Source organism: Mesocricetus auratus, unplaced genomic scaffold, assembly GCF_017639785.1.
Source record: "Mesocricetus auratus isolate SY011 unplaced genomic scaffold, BCM_Maur_2.0 Super-Scaffold_100020, whole genome shotgun sequence".
Lineage (NCBI taxonomy): Eukaryota > Metazoa > Chordata > Mammalia > Rodentia > Cricetidae > Mesocricetus > Mesocricetus auratus.
In genome coordinates this window covers 26,092,544-26,119,729 of record NW_024429201.1, presented here as the reverse complement: position 1 = coordinate 26,119,729, position 27,186 = coordinate 26,092,544, and the positions used below count along the sequence as shown (strand labels likewise).

Below are 27,186 nucleotides of genomic sequence, written 5' to 3'. Positions count from 1 at the left end.
AACAGAGATGGGCTTATCAGCTTTAAGTGTTCAGGCCTCCTGCATCCTGTTGCTCTGTTTTGTCAAGAACCACTTTATTTTATTCTGTTATTTTTTGTCCTGTTTTGATTTTTTAAAATTTCATTTATTTATTATTAAGTATACAGTGTTCTGCCTGCAAGCCAGAAGAGGGCACCAGATCTCGTTACAGATGGTTGTGAGCCACCATGTGGTTGCTGGGAATTGAACTCAGGACCTCTGGAAGAGCAGTCAATGCTCTTAACCTCTGAACCATCTTTCCAGCCCCCCTGTTTTGATTTTGCTTCATTTTGTTTCACTTTTTTAATTGTTCCTGTATCAGGAGGTTATTTTCTGACAGTAAGAGAGAGTGGAAAAAGTGTGAAGGTAAAGGAAGCAAAAAACACAATCTGTACCCGGATCTGTCACTGGCTGGCAGGCAGTCTCAAAGTCTGTCCTAGATGATACTCATTTAGAGACAACAGAACACAGAGAAAGGAACATGGCCATGGGAGCCAGACTGTTGGAGCTCTGTTCTGTATGTTGTTTTTAGAATCCAGTGAAAATGCAGATGATGTGTGCATTAGTCAGTTAGACAGTGGCTGGCACATAGCAAGTTCTGTGGGGTGTTACCTGTTACTGGTGTAACATTGGTAAAGTGATTACTTTGAAAGCTTGTAAAGACAGGGTTGCATAGTCCTGGCAGACCTATAACACTCTATGTGGATCAGGCTGAACTCAAAACCACAGAAATTACCTGTCTGCCTTCAAGTGCTGGGACTGAAGACATGTGCCAAAAGTAATATTTTAACCTATATAAGTAGTAGTATATTCTAATATATTTGAGACCCCCAAGCCTTATGAACAGGTGGCCAAATTTTCATATTGATATTCTAGATCATTATATTTTACATTTATCACTTTGTGATACATAAGTATGCATATACACATATGTGTATATACATATACATACATGAATGTGTGAATGTTCAAATATATTTGATCTTCTATAAATCAAGTAAATATAGTCTTAATAGAATAGAAAATAGAAGTTGCTAAATTTAGAAAACAAATGTAATGATTATTTAGATACAGGTACTTCTTATAGGTCTTGTTTGTTTGCAGAGAAGGTCTTACTATAAAATCAAGTTGACCTGGAACTCACTATGTAGCCTAGGCTGACCTTCAACTTGTTCTTCTACCTCGGCCTCCCAAGTGCTGGAATTATAGGCACATACCACTGTGTTTGCCTCCGGTCTTGTCTTCACAGTTACTGTGGAAATAATAAGTGGAGGTCTTCTAGTAAATACAGCTTACCCTGAGTTTAGTTACACACAAAAGCTTAATCCTGACTTAGTTTACCCGGGGCCTTAAAATTTTCATTTACAATTGCTTACATGTTGATTTCTGATTTTAACGTAATGGGTTTTTTTTCACAGTGTTTGTTTTAAATAGCAAATATTTCCCCAAAGCAATAAAACACTTTTAATTTTCAGTAGTACTACCCAAATATAAATGTTAGATTTTGTTCACATCTCATGAAAATATTTTCCCCTACTATACTGGCCTCCAAAATAAAGGGTTTTTAAACCACAGCTGACATGGTTATATTTATTCCTTTGAGGTGAACGCCACTGACAATTGCGATTTAACACCAAACAGATCGTGTTTTTATAGAATGATTTTCACTTCCCTGTTTTGGGGTCAAGGTGATGATCAGATCTAGCTGGATATTCATAATTGAAACACAATGATTTTTGAAAATGCAAATTTCGACTGAGAGATATAGAAACATTTATATCTAGCTATTGATTTATTTCTTTAAACTTTTAGACTACCTCAGGAGGTTTCCAGGTCATAGATGAAAAAGCCTGTGTGTCCCTTATGTCATCTGTAGTAACCTGTCTTCTCTGGTGTAGGCAAGAATCCCAGTTTCAGGCACCTGTTACACTGTCTCTAAGTGGGTTATTCACACCAGGGGGCCTTGCTCTACCCCTCTCTTCAGAGGTTTGTGGATCCAGCTAAAAAGAAAGTATAATATTATAGAAATGGATCTAACCTCACTTTTACTGCTTTCTGTTTAATATTGGAAAGGAGCAACAGTGACTAAGTCCTAAGTCATCACATGCTTGAACACTTAACTGGAACACAGAGGGGCACAGGGTGTTGATCCTCATGTGGGAGGACAGTGCTCTGAACTAGTTCAGTTGTACAGAATCAGATGGTAGGCTAGAAGGCCTCAGTGTGAAGGCTTCAGTATTGGGAGGAGTCATTCCAGACCTATCTGAATATTCCCAGATGAAAGCTGTAAGGCACGGTTTCTAATGTGTGTGTTTGCTGTGTGTTTACAAGTTCAAGATGAACACGGGAAGAACATTACCATATGTGCACCTGACTTCAGTCAAGGCCTGCATAAAGATGAAAACATGGTGACCTGGCTGGGCACCTTTCTCTTGATTGTGTGCATCTCGTATTCATGGTAAGTCCTCGGTGTTATGGGAGTTCAACTTACAGGCTTTAAAAGTACGGGGAAAGAGTTGTTTCAGCCCCTGTCCATAGGAGCAAAATAGTCAGAAGTGACAGAGCAGTGTTGCTGCATGGCCTCCTACGTGAAACCTGTGTACTCCATTATATGGGGCAAATTAAGTAGAAGCATGCTTGTTTAAAAGATGACTGAAGATTAGTTGCTGTGGCATCCTTGAAGAGTAAGGGAGCACACAGTGAGGAAGCCGAAGACATAGTGTATGCCAGAATGTTCTGACAAAACTCTAATCCAAGGGAGATAGCATTTGTTTTGTTATCTGTGGAGAGAAAGCCTGATTGATTATTCTATGCTTGGTCCAGTGAAGACAGGAAGTGTCCCTCTTCTCCTGTGCTAAGACCCACCGTGCTCTGCAGTAGACCAAGCAGCAAGGGTCTGTGGGATACATGTAACATAGGCATGTATCTCACATGCCTATGCAATGGAGCCTCCACTTTAAAACACTTCAGAGGTTGCTGGAGAGAAAAGTCAAGGATTGGTATGTCTGGTTACCTATTCTGGGTACATGCTTCACTGGTAATGAACCTTTCTTTCAACAAGAGCCTTTTTAGAGTGAGTTTTACTTCAGCATGCTTTATGCTTTGTTTCTGTGTGTAAGGAATCAACTTGTCATGGGCATGTTATAATTCCTCTTGCTGAAGCTAAACAACCCTGGTGGTGACAGCCCGTGTAAAGAAAATGTCTGAGTACGTTGACATACATGCTCTCTAACAAATCCTACTGAGAGTAAGGGCCTGCATGCTGCAGAGGGTGTTTGCTCAGAACTGTGACCCATCCAGGAAGTGCTTGGTTGTGCGCCATCTGGCTAAACTGGTGGTTCTCTAGCCAGCATGGACTCTCAGTCTTTTCCTTATGTCAGAAGGGACACTTCTGGCATTTAATTCTATTAATTGTCTACCTAGTACCTGCTATGCTGAAACAGAGAGGGCTGAGGCTGGGGAGATGGTTCAGTCAGTAAAGGGATGGCCATGCAAGCATGAGGACCTTAGTTCAGATATATGGAACTTTACAGTGTCCATGTAAAAAGTTGAGCTTTGTCACCCACACTGCTAACCCTAGTGCTGGGGATGTGGACGGATAGATCTCAACTTGCTGACCAGCCAGTCTACTCAGTCAGTGAGCTCCAGGTTCAGTGAGGGATCCTGTCTCAAAGAATAAGGTAGAAAGACATTGAAGAAGATGGCCAGTATATGCTGGCCTCAACATGGGTGCACACAGACAGACAGACATAAACTTAAACAGTGAGGGGTATTCAAGTCTTTGGCCATTTCCAGTGAACCCATACCTAATGCAACCATTTCTTCTGCTGACTGTGTGCTAGCCAGAGTAATCTGGGGAAAAGAACTTTGATCAAGAAACTGAGACCCCATCAGGTTGACCTGTGGAAAAGCCTGGGGTGTGTTTTCTTGATTAATGATGATGTGGGAGGGCCCAGCCCACTGGAGGAGGTACCACCCCGTGCAAGTGGTTATGCTAGAAGCAGGCTGAGCAAGCCATGAGGACCAGTCAGTTAGCAGCACTCCTCCATGGCCTCTGCTTCACTTCCTGCCGCAGGGTCCTGCCTTGAGTTCCTTCCCTGACTTCCCTCAGTGATGTGGAAGATGAAGTGAACCTTTTCCTCCCTAAGTTGCTTTATGTTATGGTGTTTATCACAGCAGCAAAAAGCAAACCAGCATGTAAGAGTGTTGTGAGTCAGCAGCTCAAGCACTGATGTTCTTCCAGAGCTCTTGGATTCTATAACTTGTCAGCTAACAGCTGAAGTAACTGCAGCCCCAGGGGATCTAACATCATCATATGGACTCTAGGACATTGCACACATGTGCTGTACAGACATATGTGCAAGGAAACATTGAGACACAAAATAAAAAAAAATCACAAGAATATTGGTAGGCCAAAAGAGAAGTAGGTTACTAAACTGCTTACAGCTCATTCTCTTTAAAAGAAAAACAAATCAAATACAGTTGTGTTTATACTACTTCCCAGAAGGAGGTTGAGAGTTAACTCAGTGGTTAAGAGCACTTAACCACTTGCAGAGGATCTAGGTTCAGTTCCCAGCACCCACATGACAGCTCACAATCATCTGTAACCCTGGTTCCAGTTCAGATGCTCTTTCAGCTCTGGCCACCAGGCACACATGTGGTACACAGACATACTTGCATGTAAAGTTCTATACTCATAAAATAAATATTTAAAAGACAAATCCCCCAGGAAGAGACAGGCCAAACTTGTGGTAGGAATGGCATTGGTGATAAGTATTTTCCTTCATTTTAGCTTTTTGGTGTTTTGGTTTGTGTTTATTTGCAGAAACAAGATTTCTTTTGTTTTGGTGTTATCAGAAAAAATTGTAAGGATACTTAACAGAATGAAATACTGGCTTTTTGAAAGTCAGTGTCCTGTCAAGCTGGGGTGAGGAAGTGGTTGTTCCTGGGCTAGCCCAGAGGTTTAGGCTTGTCTTCGACCATTCGAGGAAAAGATCAGAGTCCTACTGCGTGCACTGCATAGATTGACAGTTGTGGGGCTATCTCCTCACAGTATGGAATTTTCACCCACTCACATTTTCCCCTCTTCTCAGAGTTATAAAAACTCACTTTTAGAGGTAGACTACGTTGGCATGTGCCTGTGATCCCAGCTAATATGGGAGACTGAGGCAGGAAGAGTACAAGTTTGAGCCTCGCCTAAGCAATTTAGCAAAACCTAATTTTTTAAAGTCACTTTTAGGACTGGGAGTGTGGCTCAGTGGTAGAGCCAGGCATAAACATGTATGCACAAACAGAGGTACACACACACACACACACACACACACACACACACACACACATAGGTACACATACACTCATGCATACTCACACAAACCAATAAGAGGAATTCAAGACCATTTCCTACAAGTGTGTCACATCCTCACAACTCCCCCAATCAATCACTTTTAATTTGGGTCTATGGAAGTGAGTTTGCCTGCCATTCCTTTGTATAATACCCTAGATTTAATCCCTAGCACTATAACAGCAACAACAAAAACCAAAAAAATCACTTTTTCCCCCCTTGGTTTTTTGAGACAGGGTTTCTCTGTGCAATAGCTCTAGCTGTCATGGAACTCACTCTGTAGACTAGACTGGTCTCGATCTCAGACATCGGCCTGCCTCTGCCCCCGCCCCTGGCTATTATTGGGATTAAAGGTGTACAACCCCACCACCCGGCTGAAAGATCATTTTTGAGAGAGAGCGTCTCTGAGAATTGAGGCATCACGAATTGAGGCATCATGATGGAGGTTGGCAAAGGGTAGTTTGATGTTCCCCAAAGATGTCAATTTTTGAAGCTGACAGCTGCTGTTTAGACTGTCTACATGCCAACAGCAAACGCTGTTATTGAGTGATGGTAATTAAACTGTAGAACTGTAGTGGCCTGGAATGAAGACACAAGGCCACGGTGCACAGAGTGCAGAGGATAACGCGACTGCCCATGGATGCTTTGTCACACATGGCGTGAACACATTCCCAGGAGCTGGCTAAGTTTCCTATAGGGTCTGGAGATCGGATGCTTGCAGTAATTACCCATTGCAGCACCAGGAGGAGTCAGCTTGGAGAACGTTATAAACAAATATACTGGCTTCAAGATCACAGGGGCTGAACTCAGACTTCACAGGGCCTTGAAGAAAGGACATGCTGCTAAGGGAGGCCCCAGTACCATTGGGGGTTTTCAGCTCTTTTCAGAAGAAGCACGGGAGGGAGGTTGGGGAATGTTGTCAAAGGAGGCCACACTGTCTGGGCTGAAGCTGTTATTTGAACATGATTATAGGAATAGTTAAATTCTTGGTGGAAATTGTATAGTCTAGAACACCAGGTAGTATGCAAATTAAAGGAGAAGAAATAAGAAATTAAAGAAGTGTTCAGTGTAAGACCCAGGATTGTCTGGGGTTACATTTTTTTAATGTAGAAAGCATGGTTCACTTACCTCCTCTCAGTTCTTTGGGGGATCCTTGTCTCTCCCAAATACTTCTTAAGTGCTGTGTCTGGCCCGGGTCCTACTGCCAAGACACTTCCTGAGAGTTTCCTCTGTGTTGTCTTGTCAAACCTTGCTTCCTGGTTCTCTAGAGCCCCACCTGGTGTCAAGGAGTTACCTCTGTGGAGAAACATCCAAAACAGGACTCCAGGGTGGCCCTCACCTTGGCCCATTTGCCCCATTAGTCCAGCCTTTTCACCCTCTCCTGAAACGTGTGACAGAACAAAGTCCTTAACTCCTTCCTGTTCTTGAGACTGGGAATGCTAATTTGTTATTTCCAGCTGGAGTTCTGGGGCTGGGGAGGACCCTGGAGTTCTTTGTACTTATAAAGAATGGAGTCTGTCCCTGCAGCTCTTGACTAAACTTTGTGAGTCATTGGCTTGAGCATCCTTTGCTCGAGCATGTGCAGAGATTGATAGTTATGTAGTTACTGTTTTTATTATCACTGTGACAGAACACCTGACCAAAAAGATCTTAAGGGATGAAAGATTTATTTTGGCTTATGACTTTGAAGTGTTCTGGTTTGCTTTCTATTATTGTTAATATCTGGCTAGACACGAGATAGTCATTTAGGAAAAGGGAACCTCAACCGAGAAAATGTCCCCACCAGATTGATTGGCCTGAGGCAAACCTGTGATACAGTTTACTGTGGACAGGGCCACCACTGGGCAGGCAAATGGAGCAAGCCAGGAAGAACAAGGCAGTGGGTAGCACCCCTCCATGGCCTCTGCATGTGCTCTTGCCTTCAGGTTCTAGCCAGAACTCTTCATAGCAGCAGTGGGTAGCCTCCCCTGACTCCCTCAGAATTCTGGTCTCCTTTGCTAGCCACGAATCACTGATTACACAGCACTGTGGGAACGTCGTAGACTTGTCACACAAAGTCTGGGTAGAGGCGTGGCAGGTGTCCTGGGCCTGGCCTGTCAGTTTTCTAGGGTGTGAAGAGGTCTATGATCTCCAATAGTCTGGAATTTTCTTGGGATCTTCTGCGACCACGGGACTTCGGCTTGCTCCTGTGACATGGACTGAAGCAGGTTCTCAGGAGACGTGCACTCTATAGACTGCTGACAATACGGCAGAGGCTGGAGGGTTGCAAGGGTTTCCAGAGAGGAGGGAAGGAAGGCAACGTTTTCGTGAACGTGAGAATGATCAGAAGGAATTGACATTTGTGGGTGGCATCCAGACTAAACAAGCTGCTGTTTTAGCTGGTCTCTGAATAGTGAAGTTGTATCCCTCGCTGCTGTGCTCCCTCTTTTCACTCCAGCTCCACTCCAGGATGTGTGGCTGACACCTGTAATCCCATCAGTTAGGAGGTTGAGGCAGGAGGATTGCAATAAACTTAAGGCTAGCATGGACTACATATTGAGTTTCAGACTAGCATGGACTGCATGGTAAGACTGACTCTAAATACATAAATAAAAAGAAAGGGCGGGGGAGATAGCTACCTTAGTTCAAATTCCTAGAACCCATGTAAAACCAGACACTGTAACCCCAGTGTGTCTACAATGAGATGGGGGTGGGGGAAGTTAGAAACTCAACAAGAGACCTGAAACAACATGAGACCTTGTCTCAGTGGTAAAGGACTTATACCCAAGATTGTCCCTGACCTTCCCATGCTCATAGCCACACACACACACACACACACACACACACACACACACACACACAGCGACAGGGAGGAGAGGGAGAGAGAGACTAAGAGCCTGCAAAAACCATTGTTTTCTTTAATAATTTTCAATATGTTTTTGTTTGTTTGTTGATACAGGGTTTCTCTGTGTAGCTCTGGTTGTCCTAGAATCAAACTCACAGAGCTAGCTCCACCAGCCCCTGCCTCCCGAGTGCCAGGGTTAAAGGCGCGCACTGCTGCCACCTGGCAGTTTTCAAGAGTTTTATACTACATACAGGAGGACAGTCCCTGAGGATGAACTGGGTGTAGTTTTAGACAGAAAAGTACAGCCCTTCCCTGGTTTAGTGCTGTCTGAAGATGGGAATGAGGCGGCAAAGGTGCTTGAATCAAGTTTTGTCTTTCTTAAACTTTTGTTCCAAGAACTTACGAAATGGAGTATTTAGTCCAATGTTCCTAAAGATTGTTCTCCGGTTTCCAGTTGAGAACTTCAGAACTGATGTGACACTGAAATTAAAGTTTGGGTTTCCCCACTGAAGCCCCCTGCTGTACTAAAGCTCACTTGGCATGCAGAAGTCCGAAGTGCATGAGCGATGGCTGAGTTCCTTGGGAGCATGGCCACTGGGAAGTGTTTGTCAGGAAGTAGAGTGGAGGACTAGGGTGTGGGTCCTAGGGGGCCTTTTTGCTGGTGAGGGAGGCAATGGCTCTATTGCCTCTCTGCAGTTCATTGTCTGAGCAAGCAGACAGGACCCTGCTGCCTCCTGGGGTTGCTTTGGTGAATCTTAATTTCTGCCTGTCCACTAGCTTCTTGAGCAGCAACAGTCGTCGTCCTCTGTGACCTTGAAAGCTTGGTCCTGTGTGAGGCAGAGCAGCTGCATTTTCGCTGAAGGACGACCTCTAACTCTCAGAACAGGGCTTGCCACATGCAGATTTATGGCCTTTAGGAATTACTGAAATAAGTGCATAAAGTTCGGCTGAATGTTGAGTATTTTTGTTTGTTGAAAGTGCTTCCATGTTTTCATTTAAAGGAGAAATAAATAGCTTTGTCTTTATAAGTCAATTTTACCTCTCTATGTAAAGGGAAGGCAGGAAAAAGTTTTGGGACAAGATCTACTATATATAAGTCAGTCTGGTCTCAGATTCATTATGTAGTCAATGATGGCCTTGAATGTCTGATCTTCAAGCCACTCTCATCAAATCTGGGATGTTCCAGGTCTATGTAACTTCACCCAGTTTATGTGTGCTGGGAACTGAACCCATAGCTTCAGGCACTATACAAGCACTCTGTTATCTGAGCTACATTGCCTGGACTTAAAGGAAAAACAAACAAAAACAAAATGCAGGCCAGCAGCTTCTCTAACAAATTTCCCTTTAACAAAGGAAAGTATCACTGCTGCCCTTTGCTTGTCTCTTGTCTCCTCTGGGTTCTCTCATAACTTTTTGATCTCTAAGTGAGACTCACAAGAGAGGTAAAAGTGAAATTAGAAAGTGATTCTATCATTTGAAGGAGGAGCAGCAAGAACCCATGCTGAAGACGAGAAATATCAGCATACTTGAGTCTGGATAAAAATGATCTAATACAGTGTACATAAAAAGATTGTTGTAGAATCAGCCAACAAACTTGAATCTCAAATGAAATATCGCAGTAGCTTGTGTTCATCCCTTAGTGTCTGGTGTGGTGTTGGTTCCAGGAGCAACCCCCTCCCCCCAAATCAAGTTTCTATAAAATGGTATAGGAATTATTTTTATATAAGATCTGCATACATCCTCAGTATATGTTAAAATGTCTCTAGATGGTGTGTCTGATACAGTATAAATAATGTAAGATATCGTTACTTAGGAAGTAAGAGCAAGGGGGAAGATGTGTGCTCTTGTTCAGCACAGACACACCCTGCCCCCCTCGATACCTCTATGCAAAGCTAAGCCCACAGATGGAGACAAAGAGGATAAATGTACATCCATGCAGGTGCCAGAGTTGTGGGTGCAGTAAGCCTTGGCCAGGCAGCTTTCCTCTTCATTCCAGATACAACTTCTCACTGTTCTCTTGGACTTTGTTTTTTCTTAGTTTGACTTCAACAACAAGGTCGAGTTCTGATGCTCTGCAGAGGCGTTACGGAGCTCCTGAGCTGGAAGTAAGTTCCTTTCCTTTTCTTCCCCTGCTTTTTAGCTCAGGGCCCATTTCTCAGGACAGTTTTTATGTGCTGGTGTCTTTTTTTTTTTTTTAATGAATTTTGCCCGGCACTGGTGATGTTTACCTTTAATGCCAGAACTCAGGAGTCAGAGGCAGGTGGATCTCTGAGTCCAGCCTGGTTTACAGATGGAGTTCCAGGACAGCCAGGGCTTCACAGAAAAACCCTGTCTCGAAAAACAAAAAACAAAACAAAACCAAACATTTTCATATAGTATATTCTGACCATGGTTTCTCCTCCCTTGTGTCTTCCCAGCCCCCAACCCCATCCATCCAACTGCTTTCTTCTTTTTCTCTCTTTTTAGAAAACAGCAGGCCAATTTAAAAACAAACCAAAACAGGGGGAAAAGAAAACAAGAAAAAGCACAAGAAACTCTACAACACGTGTACACACACACACAAAAGCCATACAAACACAGAATCAGAAACCATAACAGTGAAGCAAAAGACAAGTAAGTTAGAAAATGTCCGAGCAAAGCATTGTGAGAAAGAACATCTCCAAAAATACTATTGAGTTTGTTTTGTGTTGGCCATCTACTGCAGGGCATGGGACCTGCACTTAAGTATGGCTTCTATATCCAGTAAGAAAGCTAGTTTTCCCTTTGCACTATGCTGATATCTCTCTTTGAGGGGGGAATTCATGGTTCTATTTTCTATCTGAGAAAGAAAATTTTTTGTGTGTGTAGAAAAAGAGCTATTGTCCTGTGTATTAAATAAAAGGATTCTTGATTTTTCCATTAATGATGTTGGCCTCTTGCCTGTTAGCCTGGCACCCACCCCCAGTCTGAGCTGAACCTTGTTCAGCTAGTCCTTGTTTACTCTCTTTGGTTATAATAGAATACAGATGTTCTTTTTGCTTTAAACCATTCACCTGTTTGACACCCATCTGTGTTCTCCATATAGAGCATAGCCATGGGGTTATGTAATCCTGTTCTGCAGGAAGACAGGCCAGGGCGGGAACTGCACATGCTCTGCAGACACTGACATTGTAATCTATATCAGTTCCATCACACTTGTATCCTTCAGTAAAGAATTCAGAACTGTAAGCACACTGATGAGACTATTCACAGCATCAGTGGGAGGAGGGAGTCTGTAGCTGACTATCAGCCAGCAAAACCCTGTTGTTTTCTTTCCTTTAAGGAAGTTTTTATCTGAAGCTCTTGATGAAACATAAGTCTTTGTCAGAAAACTCAAACGTACAGGGTAGTTAAGACAAGATTCAGTCCTGACCCCAAGGGTGGCAAGGACCTGGGTCTCCAGTGATGGCTAAGTCACTTAGCATTTGCCAGGTGCAGGGTGGGGTGGGGGCTGTTCTGAGCTTTCCACGTGCCATTTAGTCATTTAGTCCTCACAAAAACCCAGTGAGGGGCTATTCTTTGCATTTTATAGAGGGAAACCGATTTCCATTTACCAGGATGTGGCCCCAGGGTACATGTTCTTGATTGCCCAGGAGCACAGCTGCTGTCCCTGAGCCCTGCTGCTAGCTTTGCCTGGTGTCTGGCCACTGGCACCATCAAATAGCATTTACTGGATGGACAAGCCCTGCTGTCTTTCCAGATATGGGCACTTTGCTCTGCAGCTGGCTGTCTAGGATGCCCATCCAGCTCCTGACCTAGAGATAGTGAAGCATTATGAAGGCTTCTTACTCTGCCAGCACCATTCAGCAGCTCTTTCTGTCACTTACAGGAGAAAACTGTGCTGGGTTGAATAGGTTTCTGCTGTCTGTTGCAGAGCAGAAAGGCTTCCAGAAGCAGCCTTTGTTCTCAGGCTGACTGGGTCGCCACCTGCTGAGGGTTGCCTATTATGGTTTCAGTGTCCCCATTGTGTACAGAGTTCGGGCTCAAACAGCTGAGAGTCCCCAGGTTAGATTTAAAAGAGAATGTTGTTCTTTTCCTTTGAAGAGAAGCTGCCTAGGGTTTACCTCTGAGCAAGTGAGTTCATGCGCCCACATAGAGTCTCCTGAGATATACCTTTGAAAACCCAAGCTGATATTTTTCTGTGGTAACTTAAGCTTCAAAAGAAACAAGACCTCAGAATGAATAACGTGGGCCCACTGCTGTTAGTGAATTTAGACTGCCTCACGTGGTCCAAGTCTTGTGGAGCTGGAGGGAAACGGGCTTGACTTGAGTGGGACGTGTGGGGTGAAAGGCTCATGTTCCCATGGCCTCAACTCTGGCTCTGGGTTTTGTAGCTCAGCTGTCTCCCCTAGAGATAATGAGGGCCCTTGCTTCCCAGATAGTCTTGGCATGTGTTGTGCTGCTTACCCTGTTATTAGTCTTTCTGCAATTACGTAATAAGACTTAGATCGTTTCAGTTCTTTTTCTTTGAGTTTATTGTTTTGAAGAAGTAAGAGAAAGGATATAAAATTCAAAGTGTACTAAAGAAGCTAGTATCCGCCGGGCGGTGGTGGCGCACACCTTTAATCCCAGCACTCGGGAGGCAGAGGCAGGCGGATCTCTGTGAGTTCGAGGCCAGGCTGGACCGATAAGCCTCTAAAACAATACAGAGAAACCCTGTCTCATAAAAACCAAAAAAAAAAAAAAAAAAAAAAAAAAAGAAGCTAGTATCCCAGCCGTCTGTATCCACAGTCAGCTTGTCAGTCTGATTTGCTTATTTTTATTGTTTGTTTTTGTAAGAGTTTCACTAAATAGCCCAGGCTGGCCTGGACCTTGATATGTAGCCCAAGCTGGTTTGACTCTACTCTGTCATCCAGGCTAGCCTTGAATTCACCGTGTTGCTCAGGCCAGCCTTGAACTTGGGATGCTTCTGCCTCCTAAGTATTAGGACAGGAGTGCAGCAGCATCCCTGCTCAGCAGCTGGCTTTAGTCGGCACTTCAGATTTCTCCCGTTCCCATTCCACACTCTTGAACTAAGCCCCCTGAATACCACACGCCACTTATTGTTGTCAACCATAGATCCCAAGGTCTCCATTCTGCATGTGCCCCAGCTCTGTCACAAAGCTGGTTTACTGCTTCCTGTTTAACCTGCCTGATTTCAGTGTCTTCAGTTGTGAGCATGATCCTAGTCCCAGCTCCTAGGTGGGAGAAGAATTGGGTAGCGTGCAGACTGAATCACTAGAAAGTGCAAGGCAAGTAAGGTCCTCACCTTGTTTGCTGCATGTTTCAGTCATCCGGAAGTAGGAACCGAGGCAGAATAGCTCAAGTGGGTAATTTATTAGGGGTCAGCGCATGTAGAGGGGGGATGGGTGAGTAAGGAGACAAAATTAGGCAAATATAGGTAAAGTTAAAGGACAATATAAGCTAAACTAACTCAAGGGCATACTCCCAAACATATAGGGTGCCCCTGAGTGTCCCTCATGGCCTGTTAGCTGGGCCTTTATAGGCCTTCCATGATCAGTCCTTTGGGGGATACTCAGAAGGGGCTTGCTATAGGACAAGGCAGTTCTGCAGCTGAAGCTATGCCTGAAGGAGCTGGTGCACAGGCTTTGTTCCCACGGTAGCTAGCTAGGACATCCTGTGCTCAGGAGGGCACCCCTGTTACTGTACCCGGTGTTTCTTGGGATGGATACTTAGCCAAACCTTTCCAGGCACTAGCTTGTGTTTCTGATAGCAACTTTGCCATGTAGGCAGCCTGCAGTGTTAGGGACATAGAAGAGAAGTGTCTGACTTGGTTGTCTTTGCTCTCACAGGTAGCTCGCTGCTGTTTTTGCTTTGGTCCAGATGGAGAGGGTAAGTATATCATTTCTGTACTGCGCCTGACCGTGTCCTTGCAGACCAGGATTTCTCTCTGTAGGCATTGGTGATGCGGGCACTATGTTGGTAGTACCCAACTACGCTTATTCCAAAGCTTATTTACTGTTTATATACTTATTACATCTTCCTCAAGGGTTGCTGGATTTTGTTTTGTTTTGTTTTGTTTTTTTGCAGCTGGCAGGGAAAAATCACTGTGCATTCTAGTACATGTCTGACAAATCAGAGTTAGAAAAATTACTCTGTGTGTGTGTGTGTGTGTTTAAAGGAATGACATGAAAATGCAAAGAGGTCCCTATACCTCACTTGGGTGTCATTTCTTCATAGAAGGGGAAGACCTGGGGGCTTGAAAGCTCATGGGCTACCCTCCTGCTAAACTTCTGATATTCTCTATGTCTTTAAGGGCTTTCTTCTAGCCTACTAAAATAAAAATATTTGTTAACTCATCTAATCAAGAAAATTCCTGGTGTGATTGAGGTGCAGATAGCATTACCTAGGACTGAGATGTGCAAGCAAGAGCTGTTCTAGAGCTAACTGTATGTGGACTCACCACTGCCTTTGGGCACCCTTTGTCATCTACAGACACTGAAGAGCAGCAGAATGTCAAAAAGGGACCCCGGGTCATCTATGATGAGAAGAAAGGCACCGTCTACAGCTACTCCTATTTCCACTTTGTCTTCTTGCTGGCTTCCCTCTATGTGATGATGACCTTGACCAGCTGGTTCCAGTGAGTGACCCATTTGAAATACCCTAAAACCAAGCTCAGAGTAAATGTTTCTACACACCCCAATAGTTGTCTGAGAAGCAACAGGAAAAAAACAAACAGCCAACACCCAAGTTCAGTGTGGTTCTCGAAAGTGTAGAGTCATCCGCACTCTTGTCCACACCCGTAGCCTTTGTAGCCAACAGCTCACGCTCTTCTGATAGCCAGCACCTTTTCCTGGACGCTGAGGCAGAGCATCAGCTCAGTGTGTGAGAGACCTTGGGTCCCATCTCTGCCGAGAAACAAAGCACACAAGACAGGAAGGGCTAATTTCACTTGGCAAGTATGGAGAACACTATAGCGTGATACAGGAAAGGTTGTCTTAAGAAAGATTGAAACAGTGGGCTTTTTTCCTACATCAAATACATGTCTTTTATTCTTTCCAGTTTTTAATGTGTTCATGCCTAATGGATCTTATTTTTGCTACATGGAGATTCATATTTTTTGTGCAGCCCCAGACTTCCAGCTGTACCCATGTGTCTGTTAGTTAATAGGTGTTTGTGTGGCTCTCATGAACCACACTCTGTAAGCACCAGAGAATGTCTCTAGTGGAATTGACACACCATGACCTGAATCCCTTGCATAGTGTCAGATAGTGGAGAGGTGCTGGGGAGTAGGTACCATGAGCCTAGAGTTAGAAGACACTTCCTGGAGGACGTTCTTCCTGATGGAGAGATGGACTTTGATGTTTCTTAGTGATCCTTTGAAAACTGGAGGAATTTTGGCTTGGAACATCTGAGAAAGGATGGAAGGTGGTAACAAACGCAGGTGACAGAAATCAGAGCTCTCCTTCCATCCTGCTAGGAATGTACAATGAAGCCTGTACAAATTTTCTTGTCAGACTATCTTTGGATTGCCAGCCAAAGACATGGAGCCTTATTATTAATTATGAAAGTTTGACCTGTAGCTTAGGCTTGTTCCTAGCTAGCTCTCTTACCTCAAATCAACCTGTTTTTATTACTCTATATTCTGTTACATGACTCAGTACCTCTGCTCTGTACCATGTCTGACTTCTTCAGCGTCTTACTGGCATCTTTCCACCCTGAGTATTCTCTGTCTCTGGAAGTCCTGCATAACCTCTTCCTGCCTACCTATTGGCCACTCAGTTCTTTATTAAGCCCATCATAGCAATATATCTTCACACAGTATACAAATATCCCACAACAGAAGCCACTTTTGAAAATACAATTTGGCAATAGTTTGAAATATAGTTTGGCAGTTCCTTGCGTGGTTCAGCAAAGATAATAGTATAATCTAGCAATTTCCCTCCTAAGTATAGATCTAAGACAAAAAGGAAAAATACAAAAAATTATAGGCAAATGCTCATGTCAGACAATGTAATACTATTTATCAATAAAAAGGAGTGAGGTATAGGTGAGTATCCCCAATCCAGAAATTCAAAATGTTCTCCAATCTCACATGACATGGGAATGTTCACGTTTTCAATTTTGCTCAACTGGTAATATCTATGTAAATATTCTGGGGTGAAAAACTCTAAAATCTGGTCCTAGGCATCTCAGATAAGAGACATGCAATTAGTGCTGATATATGTAATAACACAAAGAACTTGGGAAACAATTACACTACATATAAAAAGCCAATAAGAGGAGACAACATGACTGCATTTACATGGATTGGCTTAAAAAGAGCAAATCCTATAGACAGGAAATAGGTTAACAGATGCAGGTAATGGGGGACAGAGGGAATGGGAGGGCAGCTAAGGGATACAGGATGTCGGGAGATGACGTTCTAAAACTGATTGTTGTAATGATTCTGTAAGTGTTTGAAAACTCACCAAATGATACATTTAAAATGTATATGAGTTATAACTCCATTAATTGCTAAGAAAGGAAGTTGAAGGTTTCTAGGGGCAGGAAGTACCTAGGGCAGAGGAAACTCCTTCCCTTTCTTCTCCTTTCACCACAACTATGTCTTTTTCTCAACAGCTATGAGAATGCCACCATTGAGACCTTCTTCACCGGGAGCTGGTCCAACTTCTGGGTCAAGATGGCCTCCTGCTGGATGTGTGTGATTCTGTACCTATGGACCCTGGTGGCCCCTCTTTGCTGTCCCTCCAGGCAGTTCTCAGTGTGAGGGTGTGCACATGCCCCTTGGCTCAGCAGGCCTGTGCCCCACTCTGGAGGGCTGCCCTTTGAATGTGTGCATCAGGGGTTTGAGCAGCAACCGGTTCCCTGGGTCTGACAACACTTTCAGAAAACAAACAAAATCTCCCAATCAGCTTTAGTCTAAAATCCAAAAAGGAAACTACCAGTTTGGCTGACAGGAATTGAAATCTTTAGCCAAGCTGATAGGTGCAATTAATTATGTCTTTATGCCTTACCCTAAATGGTAGCTAAAGTTCTGTTGCTGTTTTTCTTGGGTGTGTTTTAACCAGAACAGAACTTGGGGCACAGCATCCGTCACAGGGATGAAAATGGCCTTGTACAACCTGTCATTCTCATCCTTGGTATAAAGAAGCAAAAGCAAAACCATTGAGTCCACAGTCCTCAGGTGGGTCTTGACCTCTGTCACTCCCTGTTGACAGAGGACAAGAGGAAGGTCCTCCACCCTCAGAACTGTTCCCTGTGCCCCTGCCCCAGCATTTTCCTGTGAGGTCCTGATGCCGGGAGTCAGGACCTTTCCTCTCTGCCCTTGGCAGAAGTCCTTCATTCTTGTCTGGGTAATTTTTGTAATAATGTGAAAAGCACAATTTGCTCTCACCTCCATGGAGTTCTCCACCACTTATGCCTACCCAATCCAAGTCTGCAATGACATGACACTTATGTATGGTGGTGGTCATGTGATTGTGAAACAATTGTTTTCTTTCCCTCTAAGCAGAGGATCACAACTCTTGTGACATCAGCAGTAATGCTGTAAGGGTCTTAACAGAAACGTTGCTTCTTGGCTGCAGCTTGCCACACCCTTCTGGAAGTGTTAAGGGCAGCTTCCCCATCCCCACCCCGCCCCTCACCCATCTGATTATCTACCACAAGGCCTTCCTCACTTGCATTGTGTCCCAGTGTTAACATCATGGCTTCCTTGGAGTAGAAGGGCTGGGGTGAGAAGCCTCAGCAGAGCTGAGCAGACAGGTCTAGGCAAGGAAGTAAGGAGTTAGACTTAGGTGCAGAGGTTGAAGGAATCTCACAAAACCAAGATCACATTCCCAGAAACATCCCAGACACACTTATGGGTGTGCGATTTCAATGCTGATGTTCTTAATCTGGAATTCCCAGTGCCGAGTCTGCTAGACGCTGGTGGAGGGATATCTTGCTTCTGTGTGAAGTAGAAGCTGTCTCTGGACATCCCAGAAGGACTTGGTCTAGCTGTTCTTTCTGTGACTATCTGAACAGATCGAGCAGAATTGGAACCTACCTAAGCCTGGTTCCCATGTGCCAAAATATGGATTCTTATTTCTACTCACTTCTATGTCCTCCTACTAAAAGTGCCATGGGGGAATGCATATGGGTGGATTCTTTGAAGAACTCACTTAATTTACAGTGTTTGAGAACTAGTAAGGATCCCTTGTTTATAAACTTTGTCACAATTCCTTGTATAGGTCAGGAACTCTTTAAACTCACCAGTTTAAATACACGTGAGAATCACAAAAGACAGGCGTAACTACACACTAACTCTAAACAAGTCTAGTTAGTCCAGTGGGAATGGGAGCCCCATCAACTGGGAAAGTGGGCCGTTGAGCTGGCTCCATGGCCGCAGCCACTGCTGCACCTGAAAGGCCTGCTGTGAGAAGCAGCGGAGGGGAGCTCATGCACAGGTGGGAACAGTGATGTTTCCCTCCTGCCAAGGGCTAGTCGAGGCCCTCATCTTCTCTGCTGAATCTGGCAGCCACATGTGGTGAGTTTTCAACTAGTCATACTGGACCAAGGTCAGACTGACAAGGCCACATATTCCTGGGCTGCTCTTTGTTGACCCCTTTTCCTCTCTAGAAAGCAGCTTAGGGAAACACAGTACCAGTGGCAGCCCCTGTGGCTTCTTTGTCAGCCAGGCAGGCTCCACCTGTTTTCCAGCTGCCTAAGTGATGGTTGGGTTCATGCCCTCCCCTTCCGAAGCTGGGTCTCTCACAAGAGGAATAGTCAACCACATCCATCTTTACTCTCGGCTGCTAGAGTTAGATTGATGGTCAGATGGCTGCACTTGAGGACTGTGGGTTCCCTAGTAAGGTAGAAGAAGTTAAGAATTAAACCTTTAATCTCAGCAGAAGCAAGGGGATCTCTGTGAGTTCTAGGCCAATTAGACCCTTTCTCAAAACAAAAAGTTGACACTCATGATCAGCTGTGGGACACTCCTCAGGTGGTAGCCCACTTAAGGATTTAAGAACGCTGTTAGGTTCTTGTACTTGAGAAACTGGAAAGCGTGCCAATTGCTTTAGTTAACAATGGCAGTGTTAACCTGCCTTATCCGCTGATAATTTTTTAAAGATAGCACCCTTTGCTTCTTGCCTACTCACACAGGACCATGAAAATGCATGCCTTGAAGGTGCTGATTGGCCCATTAGTGGTGGCAGACTGGGTAGTAGAGTTAGAAATTGTATGTGTTTCTCTCTTGTTTTTATGAGTAAAACACTTAAGCTTGGGGGTGGGGTTCTCCTGTCAGTCTTGCTTAGACATGATGTTTGGTTGGAGGCTAGAGACTGTCACCCTTGGAAAGCCTGCCATGCCATTGCTGAGTCAGGCTTTTGTGCTGCTGGGTAGCTGGTCCGGGCTTCTTGGGAAGTCAGCAGATGAAGTGTTTTCCAGAGGTTTGGGGAAGCTTTATATCGTGGGTAAACTGGTGGGGAAGGAGTTGGAGGGAGCATGGAGTATTGAGGCTTTGGGGTTCTGATTCCCATAAGGAATGGCCAGCAGGAGTTCCCACTGGATGACAGTGTTTCCAGTTCGCAGGTGACTTCACTGTGTAGTGTTAGTTGCCCCCTTCCCAAACCTCCACCCTCTGCCTTTTTTGGATGATGTACATATTTATTTGCCCTATGGCCCATCATTGGTGCTCCATGCTATCTGGAAAGCAGCTCCAGAGCTGGTATTTAAACTTCTGGGGCTTTCTTCTTCCGTTGCCCTTCTGAGCAGTATCTGTTTTGGTGTGCCAAAGTGTATACCAATGCACATCATATATACTACCAAGAAATGACAAGGGCTTCAGAAATGAGACTGAACACCCAGAAAGGACCAGGGACGAGGTTGACAACTGGGCCACAGGATCTGAAGGGTTTTGTGTGTAACTCACTCACTAGTAAATATTTTCATTTCCTGCAGAGATGGGTTCTCTGGTGTTGAGGTAGCGTCAACAGACAGGAGAGCTGATCACAAGGTCTTTAGCTAAATCTTCTTTTTCTGTTTTCCATCAGTGAATCATTCACAGAGACAGTTATTTTGAAAGGCTGATACTTGACTTTTACCAAAGAGGTGTATTTGACTTTGTTTTAGTTGGGGACGGGCAGGCAAATCAGGACTGTATTTACCCAAATTGACTTTGGCAGAGGTTTAACCACATTCATCTGAGCAAAATGATGGAAGGACTCTAAGGTAATCCTTTGGGAGAAAGGACCCTGGGAAAAATTCTCTCAGGTAAAGAAAGATTACAGCAGATGAGTAATATATGTCTTGAGAGCTATTTATAAAAATTTTAAGAGGATCATTTTGACTTCATTAAAGAATTAAACATTTTTTTACTTTGCAAAGAAAAACTACAAAAATTTTTATAGTCATATCTGTTAATTTTTTAAAAAGATGTTTTGGGAACAATTAGCTGTAGCCAAATTTTGTGGTTACCTTTTTTTCTATATTGGAGTTTTAATGCAATTTGTGTGGTAAGTCTACTGTTCGTTTATAAAGGTTTCTGACATGGTTAGATTTTGCTACCTTTTAAATTTGTTGGTTTTCCCCATTAGTCACAATGCCAATTATGGATTTGTATCTTTTTTTTGTTTGTTTGTTTGTTTTTTTTGAGTGCTAACTTTTCTATGAACCACCTGAAATTGACTGGCCTTTTCCTATGTAAAAAACTCAAACTTGTTAACTCTGTACTTTAATAAAATTTAAACTTGAAAAACATACTGTTTGTTTTCTTTCTATTACACACATGACTGAAGCCTCCAATTAGCCTTTGTCAGGTTTGGTGCTTTCACATGTCAGTCAAGGATCAAACATCTTGGCAACTATGCATACTGATAGTTTATAATTAACAAATATAAGGCCTTGAACTACAAATAGAATTGTAGGTGGGGTTTCTCTGTCTCACCAGGCAGCCCCCAAATGACCACACAGAGACTTAACATTATAAATGCTTGGCTGACAGCTTAGGCTTGTTACTATCTCTTTGTTGAGGACCAGGCCACTGAATCTCTTTCTTGCCCCAAGGCGCTTCCCAAAACTCAGGCACCTTCCCACAGATGGCCTGGCTCCATGGAGATGATCCATCACTTAACAACACTTCGTTAACACCTGCACTCCCTGGTGAGATCTGCCCATCGCATACCAAACGTTCCCCACTGCCTCTCTTCTCAGCATCTCCAGTCTAACGACCTCCTCCTCATGGCCAATGCCACCTTCCCCAATTTAAGCCTGTACAGAATTCTCATTAAATGGCAGCAGCTTGATCGGAAGGTCTGTCTTAGCTGTCACCTCCTCTTGTCTCTTGTCTCATTCATTCCAGGTTCCCATGGGCTCGAATCCTGTTGTGCCCTGCTGGTTGGGGCAGATAATGGGGGTAAATTTGATCAAAATGCATTATGCACATGAAAATGTCTATGGGAAGCTGTGTTTGTGGAGCTACAGATGGAGCCGGCTGACTTGCCCGCCTCGTACCTGAGAGGGGGAGTGTGGATTGCGAAAGGCTAGGAAAAGATACTTAAGAAAAAGTCAGAGACACAGGATAGTCAGGAGGGCAAATCCAGTCAATACTGAAAGCTCTTAGTTTGTTCTTCAGCATTCTTAAGTACCCAACCAAAAGTGGGGACAATAGCAGAAGACTTCTGTTATCATCCATAATGAGCGAACAGACTTACTTCCCTTAATCCTCCTGTTATCTGGCCTTCAGGGTCAAGAGTAAACACACCTGAGCCCAAGTCTGTTATTTAGATAAGGTATTCTCTACTGCTACCAAGGCCAAAACACCCTGTGGTAGTCAAGCCTTTACACAGTTTTAAACTCTCTGATCTTGAGGCAAGATGAAGTGAACCCATCTTTATGGGCGGTAACAAATGTCACAAATGAATACAATATATACAAAAAAAAAAAAAAAGGAAGTGGTTCCTTCTCTAGGGTCTTTTTACTTTAAACTACCCAGACAAGTTGTAACTCCTATCTTATTTAGGGTGAGTCACACAATTTACCCTTTGGTCTGTCTACTAGCAAGTGTTCATTGCAAAGAGTCATTAGTCTAATTCGAGGCCTGTGGTTTCTGCAACGTGATTGATACTGGGCCCTCACTGGGACTCTTTTTGGATATCCTGTTCTTTCCCTGTGTCGTGGAGATCCTGCAGCTTTGAATCTCAGGACTGGCCCCTTAACACGCTCCAGCAGATCACAGATGGGGTGGATGTTGGGGTGGGCCAGCTCATAACTCTGGTTCTGGGCCTCGGTATTTGCTGGGTTGGTCAGCTGGCCAGCTTTCCCCGTCCTCACCATCAGGGTGAGCTCTACAGTTTGCTAGTTCACCCTGTGCAGCGAAGAGCGAGGGGTGGGACCAGTTCCCCTGCTGTCCTCAGGGCAGGCTCACCCATACCTACACCACCAGGGCCAGCTCTGCTGGGTTGTCCAGGTGAGAGGTACAGGGGCCACTCTTTTGGGTGCTGCTGCTGGTGAGGGGCAGAAACAGTTTTCCTTAGGGCTGCCCCCAGTGAGGGGTGGGGCCAACTCTGTGCAGCCCTATCCTCTCAGCCTTTGGTGGTAACAAGCCTCTCACACCAACCCAGCAGGGCCATGGGCCCAAACATCACCATCACCCAGGTGGCAAGTAGACTACCCACCTCAGCCCACTTTCACCTCTTCAGATATGCCTCTCTCCATAGAACATGAAGCATCCTATCTCTCCATATCACACTATAGATTTGCTTATCACAATAGTACCCAACTGTCTGGCACCACTAGACTCTGGGTGGGTCCATGTTTTCCCTCTGTGCCTGGGGCAAGCTGCTGATTCTTAAAATTATTACGATTATCTATTGTACTTTTTCTTTTTGTTTCGGTTATTAAGACGAGATGTCACGATGTCGTCTAGAACTCACTACGTAGATCAGGCTAGCCACAAACTCAGAAATCCACCTGTCTTTGTCTACCAAGTGCTGGGATTAAAAGTATATTCTACCACATCTGGCTTTCAGATTTTTTTTAGACATTTACTTTACGTGATGAGTGTTTTGCCTGTATGTATGTGTGCATGTGTGTGCTTTGTGTCTGCAAAGGCCCAAAGAGGTTGTTGGATCCCCTGGAACTGGAGTTACAAAATAGTTGTGAATCATCACGTGGGTGCTGGAAATTGAACTTGTGTCCTTTGCAAGAGCAACAAGTGCTCTTAACCACTAGGCAACTAGTGTATTTTTCAAATTAACGTACAAGGGCATATTAGTTACTAAAGATCTAGATATATTCAGTGATACTGTTCATATTTTCCGGGCTTGTTATAACTTTGGTGTGTTTATATATATACGTGTGTGTCTGTGTGTGTGTGTGTGTGTGTGTGTGTGTGTGTGTGTGTCCTGGGGACCAAGGCCCTGGGTATGTGCCGCTCCCACTGTGCAGCCTGTATCCGAGAATGTGCGGAGGGTGTCGGGATTGATGACACAGAGACCAGAAGGCTCCTCAAGAAGGCTCTCTTTTATTCCTATCCTGGCTGGTTATAATATACCCTGACACCAGAGGCTGTGGTGGGTGGGTCAGAAGAGGTCACGGCATTCCTGTGGGCGACCCCTTTTCAGGAACTTATTGCCCCGGACATTGTATTGTTTTTAGTAAACATGTTTTTAGTAAACATTGTCTTACAGCTGCCTGCTCTCAGGCCGATGGGGAAGTGGGTCTCTGGCCAAGGTCTGTTGTCCCCACAATTCCCCCTTTTTTATTTTCTAATGAGGCACTCCTGTCTTAGGTCAAGTAGGGTCACCCTCCCTTATCCGTCTTTTGGGGGACCTGGCAACCCCTGTCTTAGGCGGAAGGTCTCTTCCCCACAGGTTGCCCGTCATCGAAGAACCTCATCCTTAAATCGTCTGTAATCAGACTTCATGGCTACCGGGATTGCCATGGGCTAACCTGAGCAATACTTGGTGACAGATCTCTTGCCTCTGGAACAAGGCACGTTTAAACTCGGCATAAAGCCAGAATGCCTATCGCCACTGCCACCATTTCCAGGACCCCCATTGATATAGCACCTCTCCATCGTCGTACCCATCCCCCAATCTGGGCCATAGCATTCTACCAGCCTTCCTCTGTTACAAGGGTAACCCTCATGTGTTTTACAGTTACAATTTGATAGTCAAAATAGTGATAAAGTTTACAATCATTCCAAGATCTACTCAGGAAAGCATTTAGAACGTGTACTTGCACAGATACATTAGGGACAATCATTGATATTACACATGTAGCATGATAAAAAAATGAACAAGAGGCTTGTTGCACTATCCACAGAGCACCAATTTGTTCCTGTGGTGATGTAGTTTGTTGATTTAACATCAGCAGCCTCAGCTGAATGTGCAACTTGAGCCAAAGTCTCCTTTTTGTCGCATTAGGACAAGTTGCATTTCTCCAGAAAAATAAACTGGCATAGGCGCGATTCCAGAAACAGGAACCACCAAGGCTGATATTTCAAGTGACCGTGTCCTGTACAAATACTGAAAAGGGGCTTTTGCCACTCATCACAGTCCGTACCAATGTCCAAATGTTTTAAATAGGTCCTTTTTTCCCCAAAGGGAAAAACCTGGCAATATGAATTCTGGTGTTTCAAGGTGTGTCAAGGGCAGACTGTTAATCTTCCAGTTCTCTGTTGGCTTTGGGATGAAACCTCACGGGTCCGGGAGGTTGATGCAGCAGGCCTGTTGAGAAACTGGAAATCTCAAACCAACTGTTTTCTTTCTTTCTCGGGCTGTAGATTCGATGACATCAAGGGTCAGGAACACTGATTTAGGAGATCTCACTCATACTGGCTTAGGTAGGCTCCCACGGTCTCAGGTCCAGTTTTTCTCTGCTCCATGCATCTCACCAAATGTTCTGACAGCTGCCTAGCTTTATTCCTTTACTGCAAGAAAACACAAACATGCCCTCGACCCCAAATTAGGGTCTTCTCCACTGTCTAGTGCATGGATGTCTCCATTTGACCTGAGCAATAGTTGCTCAAGTTCCATCATGCCAGAATCTGTCTGAAGCAGATTGCTCACTGGCATTCACATTTTAAAAATTTTTAAATGAGGAGTGTATTATTTGATGAGTCATGTGGGGACTGGGGACATTACTCCCCCTTTTTTATTTTCTAAATTTTGTTTGAACTGTTGAAGCTGGACCATAACAGTAGAAGGATTTGCCTACCCTCCTTAGTTAACTATCTAGGTGAACTGGGATCACAAGTCCCCACAGGTATGCTAAACACCAGCAGTTCCACTGAGCCATGTCCCTAGTCCTCAACAGGATCTATGTTTCAACACTTGAGTATCTGTGCTATCCAGCACCTACTGTTACACATGCCTAAAGATATAATTTGTCCCTTACATATGACCACATTCCATACCTCACCACCAAATAATTCAGCCATTTCAATCATATGAAAAGCCCTCCAGAGTGCCCAAATCTTGTCTTCCACTGTCATCATTCACAAATCCTTCCTGCACCCCTCACTGAGCACCAAACATGCCCAGAATCATGAGAGAAACATGAATGAAGCATGGGATATGTATGTTCTAGAGTCAGAGACAATGTGAATAGAATATGAACAGTAAATTGGATGCTGAGGTGGCTTAATGGGAATGGCTTTCATAAGCTGAATACTTAGTCCCCACATGTTAGAACTATTGGGGCACGATTAGGAGGTGTGGTTTTGTTGAGGAAGTGTATCACAGTGGGAGGGTTTAAGAGGTTTCACAAGGCTAGTTCAGTCCCAGTGTATTCTCTCTACCTCCTAATTGTGGATCAAGGTGTGAGTGCTCAACTGTCCCTGCCACCATGCCTTTGCTCCACCATCGTGGACTCTAACCCTCTGAAACCATAAGCCCAATTAAGCACCCTCCTCATGAGGCAGCATTTCTTTGTGTAACCCTGGCTGTCCTGGAACTAGTTCTGTAGACCAGGCTGGTCTCAAAACTCAGAGATCCAAGCCGGGCGTTGGTGGCGCACGCCTTTAATCCCAGCACTCAGGAGGCAGAGGCAGGCGGGTCTCTGTGAGTTCGAGACCAGCCTGGACTACTGAGCGAGTTCCAGGACAGCCTCCAAAGCCACAGAGAAACCCTGTCTCGAAAAACAAAAACAAAAACAAAACAACAACAACAAAAAACCTCAGAGATCCAGCTGCCTCTGCCTCCTGAGCATTGCGATTAAAGGTGTGTACCATCACCACTAAGAACCTTCTTTTATAAATTGTCTTGATCATTTTTGGTGTTTCGCTACAGAAGAGAAAAACAACTAAGACAGATGGTGGTGGGTTCTATGTAAGATGATGAAGCAGGCAAGTGAAGGAGACAGTCCAGGAGGGTGCAGGGTAGAGAGTCACTGGAAAGGCAACACTGCAGTGTAGCATTGGGGAAAAATGGTACACCCAATCTTAGGGAGGAGTCTTTCAGGATGGAGTGTCCATCTGATGACGTTAAACAGTCAAGAAACCAAGGATGCTGGGATGGACTGGCCATGGGGAAAGTGACAGAGGTAGTTAGCAAGGTAACTGGAGCAATGGCAGCAGGTCATGCAGGTTTTTATAGACCCCTACGAAGACGCTGGCTTCCACTTTGAATGAGACAGCGAGTCATTTAGAGAGCATGATGAATTGTTTCCCAAGATAGCTGCTAAAGCCACCAACTCAGTGTTTCACAAGGTGATCTCGCCACTCTCCTTTGCTGAGAAAACACACAAAATGTGATATACAGGCAACGGAATACATCCAGCCTTTAAAACCAAGGGACTCCTGCAATATGCAGTGACTTGAAAGAACTTGTAGAACATTGGTAAATACAACAGTGCAACTGTAGGCATACACATCAAGCCATCTACGTATTGGGACTGTCCTCCAACCCAAGCAACCGCTATCTTGGGCAGCTCAGTGGCACCCCTTGAAAAAAGTCATTCCAGCAGGGCTGTTGATGTAGAGGAATGGGGGGGTCACATGACCCTTATCTGAGTATCTTGATACTCTGTCTTAATTTCATGTGGCCTTGGGGGGCTTAGG

The 27,186-nt window shown here is 44.3% G+C and overlaps 1 protein-coding gene across 3 annotated transcripts in view; it reads left to right on the top strand.

Moving 5' to 3' along the window:
* Window positions 1-20,882, top strand: part of Serinc5 (serine incorporator 5) — an 88,761-nt gene extending 67,879 nt beyond the window's left edge. For all 3 annotated transcript variants that reach the window (XM_040728838.1, XM_040728837.1, XM_040728839.1), the window contains 5 exons: window positions 2,350-2,476; window positions 10,222-10,288; window positions 13,994-14,033; window positions 14,637-14,781; window positions 16,764-20,882. In XM_040728838.1, the coding sequence (XP_040584772.1) occupies window positions 2,350-2,476; window positions 10,222-10,288; window positions 13,994-14,033; window positions 14,637-14,781; window positions 16,764-16,911 (527 nt within the window). In that variant the 3' untranslated portion in view covers window positions 16,912-20,882. The remainder of the gene's footprint in view (window positions 1-2,349; window positions 2,477-10,221; window positions 10,289-13,993; window positions 14,034-14,636; window positions 14,782-16,763) is intronic.
* The last annotated feature ends 6,304 nt before the right edge of the window (window positions 20,883-27,186 follow it).